Source organism: Cicer arietinum, chromosome 1 (genome assembly GCF_000331145.2).
Source record: "Cicer arietinum cultivar CDC Frontier isolate Library 1 chromosome 1, Cicar.CDCFrontier_v2.0, whole genome shotgun sequence".
Classification (NCBI taxonomy): Eukaryota; Viridiplantae; Streptophyta; class Magnoliopsida; order Fabales; family Fabaceae; genus Cicer; species Cicer arietinum.
In genome coordinates this window covers 32,359,823-32,366,469 of record NC_021160.2, presented here as the reverse complement: position 1 = coordinate 32,366,469, position 6,647 = coordinate 32,359,823, and the positions used below count along the sequence as shown (strand labels likewise).

Below are 6,647 nucleotides of genomic sequence, written 5' to 3'. Positions count from 1 at the left end.
TATTACACAACTAGATTTCAACCCGAATGTTGCGTGGATGTTTTGAGATTTATTTTCAAAAATTAGTAACCATTAGAAATTATATGATATATATAATCTATAAGTCTCCTTTAGAATTAATCATTTATAAGTCTCATTTTTCATTTTGCTTCATGAACTAACACTCTTATTAATCAAACCTTATATCTTAGTAGCACAAATGCAATAACTTAGATATCAAATCAAACACAATAGTTGTATTTACAATTTTATTTTACACAGTTTTATCTATAATAAATGTATGAATTATAAGGAAGAAAATTGACAATAAAGTGCTAGTCACGTCACAAAAGAATAACTTGAAAAATATTAAAAAGTGACATTAGCATATATCAAATTCACAAGGCAACTAAAGAAATTAAAAAATGATTGAATGATTTGAATTGATAATAGTAATTATTTTTCTTTCTACGATAATAGACTATCTTAAAGGAAAAAATTTAAACTAAAACAAATGTATAACATAAGTGCAGCTTAAAAAAGACATTAATTAAATTTCATTATAAAAATATGTGCATTTAGAATAGAATAATTATGGAACTTCGTAGATACAATGTTTTTATTGTATTAGTGTGAAAAACAACATCACTCTTCAAGAGAAGTAGTTCCTCCATATCATTTTAAATATCTCATTTGAAATGTGTACAATTCTTTAGAAAATGATTAGTTGATTTAATTTTAATGTTAAAATATTTCATTTACTCAATTGCAATTAGCGAAAAAATTTGATGAGTTGAAATATAATAAATAAGAGTAGAAAAAGGTAAATAATGTTGTATTGGTATTGTAAAATGACAAATAATTTGAGACAAAAAATAACAAATGAAGTATTTAAAATGAGATTGGGGAAATAATTATTTCCTCATAAACTTGAATTGTTAGAATGGAAAAACAATTTATAAGTTTGTGACAAATCTAAAATATTTGGTTAAAACCTAATTTGTAGCCTCCATTTGTTCATTGCCAGCTCACATGTCTCTTGTTTCGGGTCTTTTTTGTTGAGTTATATGAGCCAAAAGCAACAAATATAATGTCACTCATGATTCAATTATAATGCAAAACATAATATTGAAATTTGATTTAGAGAACGTAAAGTTAAAAACATGGATTAAAGATTTCAAATTATCCTGTAGACAAATGTGTTGTTATTATTGTTACTTAATTATTATGGAAATTTTAATTTTCCAAGAATTGTGTTAATTTCAACCATTGTCCAGTTGATTTATTGTGCCAAAAAAAGACATTGTAACAATAGATCTACTTCGATTGATGGAAATTAGGAACTATCAAGATCTTTTGGTTTAAAAACAATAAGAGGAAATGGCCTAATAAGAAGTGACTGAAAGGAGGCAAAATGTACAGTTTGTTAAATGTAACATCAATAATTGGCATCGACATAAATTAAATAAATTAGATTTTTTATTATTGATATTGTAAATGAAAGATAACATAAAAATTATGTAACCAAATATTAGGCATAAAATGGAACACGCATTTCTAGTGGCTAGCAATCCCTTGTGGAAGAAGAAAATGAACATGAAGGAGAAAAATATATCAAAGTCAGTTACTCAAATAAATATAAACATCAGTTGTATTTCATCAAACACCACAAAAGTAAGTTTGTTATACTCAAATTGGAGAGGAAGTTAGCTTGAATAGTGGTTCATGTCTCGAGGTTGTGGTATCGTGTATTCTTGAATCTTGTATAAGCTAAAAACAAAATAAAAGATATTTGTACTTGCATTGGAAATGGTTATGGAGTAAATTCATATTTAATAAATGATAAATAAATAATAGATAAACATTTATTGTATTATGAGCTATTATTTTTTTTTATTGTTGAATTTTTGTTTTGTTGATAAAATGAAATTGTGTAGTATATGAAGAATAGAAAGAGAAGAGATTCTAGTTATGACAATTAAACAAATAAGTGAGGTGGCACAAATAGATTTATTGGCAAAAAAATGTGATTAGGTGTCAAATAAATGGTTTGAGAGTTTATTTTGATATATTATAATAAATATTTTGAATTATGAAAATTAGGAACTATCAAGACCTTATGGTTTAAAAAAAGAAGAACAAATGGTCTAATAAGAAGTGACTTAAATGAGGCAAAACGTATTGTTTGTTGAATGGAACATCAATAATTGGTATCAACATAAATTAAATAAATTAGTTTTTTTTTATTGACATTGTAAATGAAAGATAACATAAAACTTATGTAACTAAATATTAGGCATAAAATAGAACACGCTCCGGTGGCTAGCAATCCCATGTGGAAGAAGAAAATGGTCATGAAGGAGAAAAATATACCAAAGTCAATTACTCAAATGAATATAAACATCAGTTGCAGTTCATCAAACACTACAAAAGCAATTTTATTATACTCAAATTGGACATGAAGTTAGCGTAAACAATTGGTTCATGTCTCGAGGTTGTGGTATTGTCTCTTCTTAAATCTTGGTTTAGCAAAAAAAAAAATTATTTGGACTTACATTGGAAATGGTTACGAAATAAATTCATATTTAATAAATGATAAATAAATAATAAAAAAACATTTATTGCATTATGAGTTATTATTAATTATTTTTTTATTGGTTTTTTTGTTTGTTTATGAAATGAAATTGTGTAGTATATTAAGAATAGAAAGAGAAAAGATTTAGCTATGACAACTAAGCAAATAAGTGAGGTGACATAAATAGAGTTATGTGGAATAAAATATGATACTTTATAATAGGAACCCAAATTAAAAAAGAAAAGAAAAAGAAGTATTATTGATTGAAAATGAAATTATTATATAAGATTAACCACTTTAATCCAAGGCTTCCTCGTAAAAGAGATGATTATATGTATGGCCAACCTTAAAAGTTATAATAAAAAAATATGTAGAGTGATAACTTCTCTCTCTCAATACTAACCTTTATAACTAATTCCCCATTTCTTTAACTTGCCTTTTGGATAACTTTAATTGGGCCTAAGACAATTGATCCTACAACTACAAGTACATATAAAATATCTATCACTTTAATTTTAATTTTTTAGTTCTTCGAGGATTATATCTTAAATTATCTTCATAAATAATTTTCAAAAGAATCGTTATTTGTACAATCTTTTAAAGATATTTTTAATATTAAATTCTTCAAAATTTAATAAGAATAAATAAATAAAAATGATTATTGTACAAAGCAAAATAAATTTCTTAATAAAATAGATAAAAATAAAATAATTAAAATGAAAAAAAAATATGAAAACAAATATAATAACAAGATTATAATTAGAATAGTAAAAAGATATGGGAACAAATAAAAAACACTGGCTGTCACCCAATAATCTAAGCCCCATGTACAATCATTAATAAACAAAATCAACCCATTGACCCTGGCACGCAAACAAATGAAATTATTCTAAGAAAGAAGAATTACACAAAATCAAGTGGACAACTAACTACTCAAGTTGTCCATGTGTTTTCTCATTTTATTTGGGCCTCTTTAACAAAAGAAACATCCTCTGCGGTAGCAAGAGGTGACAGAAGGCGTTTTGCTGATTCATCATCTAATTCCATTGATTCACAAGGCGTGGCAGTTGAAAGAGAATCAGTAACTTCATCTTCTGCAAACATTCACAACAAGTTAAGATATCTAGGAAGCAAATAAAGTTTACATATTTTCTGAGTTTGATAAACATTAGGCATATAAAGTAATAATTAATTAGGACAGAACGTACATAATACATACCTGAATGATATTCCGGTAGCTGTTTAACAGTTGTTACTTGAATGCTATCAGGTAGTAAACAACTGCATAAGGAACCTGAGATTTTGACCAAAAGTCTTTACTTGTAATGAATATTTGGGAATATTGAAGACATCGACACGACACTAACACATGTAGTTAATTATATTCAATCATTATTATTTTCTTAAATCATTACCGCTTTCTAGGTGTCAGAGTCAATATTGTGTTAGTGAGAATGCTGCTTCACGTGTAACAACTATAAAGGGGAATTTTAAGAGAAGATAACGTTCTAACAGAATTTAACTTGAATAGATGGATAGAATGAAATGCAGACATCTAACAATAATGAACATACCTATCCTTGCAAGTCGATTGACCCAACCTGGGACGTGTTTTCCGGTCAATCTAAAGGAGACATCATCGGTGAAATGATTGCAGTTCTTAGATATAAGGTGATAGGTATCTCCATGATACTCACTAGCCATGTTCTCAATAAAACTCCTAAACTCATAAGGATGCATGTTTATTTGTCCCAAATTAACAGAACATCTGTATATAAATCCAGGGCACTTCCTTGGCTCCACTTCAAATACTCCACTTGATGGGAAGTCGTGTGCTCCAAATCCATATTCCTTACCATGTACTATTCAAAACTTCCCAAGATTAATTAATATTCCACTAAAAGAATTAAAACAACATAACCAAATAAGAATACAAAAAAACATTAAAGGACAAAGTTATTTTGGTGCTAGGGATATATCTAATAACTTGATCTTCTAAAGAGTTCCTATTTTATGTTTGTAAAAGACAAGCATACATAAAACATTATATTTTATTGGTAAGAAATTGTACTAAAATTAAATAGGATCTGATGTCAGATTTCCCCCTATTCGTTTAAACAATATATCAGAATCAGAAAATATATGTGATGACGATTAGATTCTAACAGAAAATTTGTATTAAAGCCAATATGAAGATGCAACGATTGCAATAAAAAGATAAATAATTAAAATTATTGAATGATAGATGGAGAATATAAAGGAGGAACAAAAAGAAAGGGATATGGTAATTGGAAACGAACCTTGAATGCCGGAGTGAAAGATTCCAAATCCAAACCAATAAAAGTAATTATTGAGAGGGGTGAGATCGTACACATTCAACACCACATTGGTGTTGTAGTTGTTTTTATTATTTGCATTGTTTTTCTCAGATTGGGTGGTTGAATTGGAGTTGCTCTTCGTCGTCCCCATATTTTTTCACAGAGATGAATGTACCAAAACAACACTACCTCTATGAAATTCCTGGGGAAAGGAAAGGCAACCTTGCAAATCTCCCCAAAACTATTTGAATTAATCAATTAAAATTTATCAATTCTTATATGTTATATTTTATTATGTAAGATATAATATAACACACCTGAAAACATAAACATAAAACGAGAAACCCGGATTATGCTCTGCAATTCATTCTTTTACAAAATTCCAAGTTACCCCCGCGCGTGTACTGCTACTTGCCACAATACGATGTTTGTTAACTTTCGTACGATGTTCTGTCGTTTCGTGATGAGTAACTCAATTCCTTGCCTTTCTTTGATACCGTCCTTTCCTAAACAATTTTGTTTTCAAACACTTTAAATGTAATAACTTTTTAACTTATTCAAAGGCACCTCTATGGTGCATATTTTTTTTGAAGTTAATTGCTTCATCCAATAATAAGAGAGACAATATCATGTTTAAATGCTAACGGTCTATAAAAACATTTATGTAGATGAACTTTTTTAGTTATTGCATTTAAGTTCTATATTTTAATTTATTAACAGTTTTTTTTTTATATTATTTGCATATCTATTGTTTAATTTATTAACAATTTCTTTTTAAATTATTTTTATTTATTTCAATTAATTATTTTGTATTAAATTTGTATTTCCAATTCTTTGCCAGCAGGCTACAATATTTGTTATAAAATATTTGAGCACAATTATATATATTAATTTAATTTAGTTTCCTTTAATATTTCGATTTGTTTTAACCATTATATATTTCACGGTTTTTAAATAATTTTCTTGTTGTTATTTAATTAATATTTTTCAAAAAGAGAAGTTTAAATTCCAAAAAATGCTTTGGCAGAGATAGAACTTTGACCAACAATAAAAATATTAACTTCTGCCACCAAACTAAAATTAATCTTCATATAAATGTGGGAAAATCTAATATATATTATATTAGTTGAATTTTCTTAAGGCTATAGATAAATAAATAATAGTGTGGGTATGTATATAAACATTTATATATACTACATTGAATGTTTATTAATGGAAGTAAAAAACTGCACCGTTTTATTATTAAAAAGTAAGTTTTTTAAGGCATAATTTGTCTCATTAGTTAATATTTAAATATTGGGTCACTGAAGTTTGAATTTGTAAATCATATTTAATGTAATTAAGTTAGATTGAGACGTTGAATTATAAAAATTATAATTTTTAAGTTTTGTTTGATCTAAATAGTTAGGATATAATTGTTGGATCATCGAAATATAAATATATAAGTCATAGTCAGTCTAATAATTTAAAATTAAATTTTTGAATTATCAAAATTTAAATTTGTAAGTCATAATTGATCTAATTTGTTAGGATTGAACCGTCGGATCTTCAAAATTTAAACATCTAATACATAGTCAATCTAATTTGTTAAGATTAAATATTTGAAAATGCAAAATGAGACTACACACGATTTAGATATTTTAATTTCGTTGATCCGATAATTCGTTCTCAACTAGTTAGACTGACTAGAACTTAGAAATTGTAATTTGGATGATCCAACCGTTCATTAGTGACCAATTAGACTAGATATGACTTAGACATTCTAATTTCGATAA

General features: G+C 26.8%; 1 protein-coding gene across 1 annotated transcript; it reads right to left on the bottom strand.

Annotated features, from left to right (window-relative positions):
- Window positions 1-3,284: 3,284 nt before the first annotated feature.
- On the bottom strand, window positions 3,285-5,405 carry LOC101498789 (deSI-like protein At4g17486). The gene is made up of 5 exons (XM_073368135.1): window positions 5,190-5,405; window positions 4,855-5,074; window positions 4,129-4,416; window positions 3,774-3,848; window positions 3,285-3,648 (listed from the first exon to the last, which is right to left on the bottom strand). The coding sequence occupies exons 2-5, from the start codon at window positions 5,021-5,023 to the stop codon at window positions 3,509-3,511; spliced, it is 672 nt and encodes a 223-aa protein (XP_073224236.1). The 5' UTR covers window positions 5,024-5,074; window positions 5,190-5,405; the 3' UTR covers window positions 3,285-3,508.
- Between the last annotated feature and the right edge of the window lie 1,242 nt (window positions 5,406-6,647).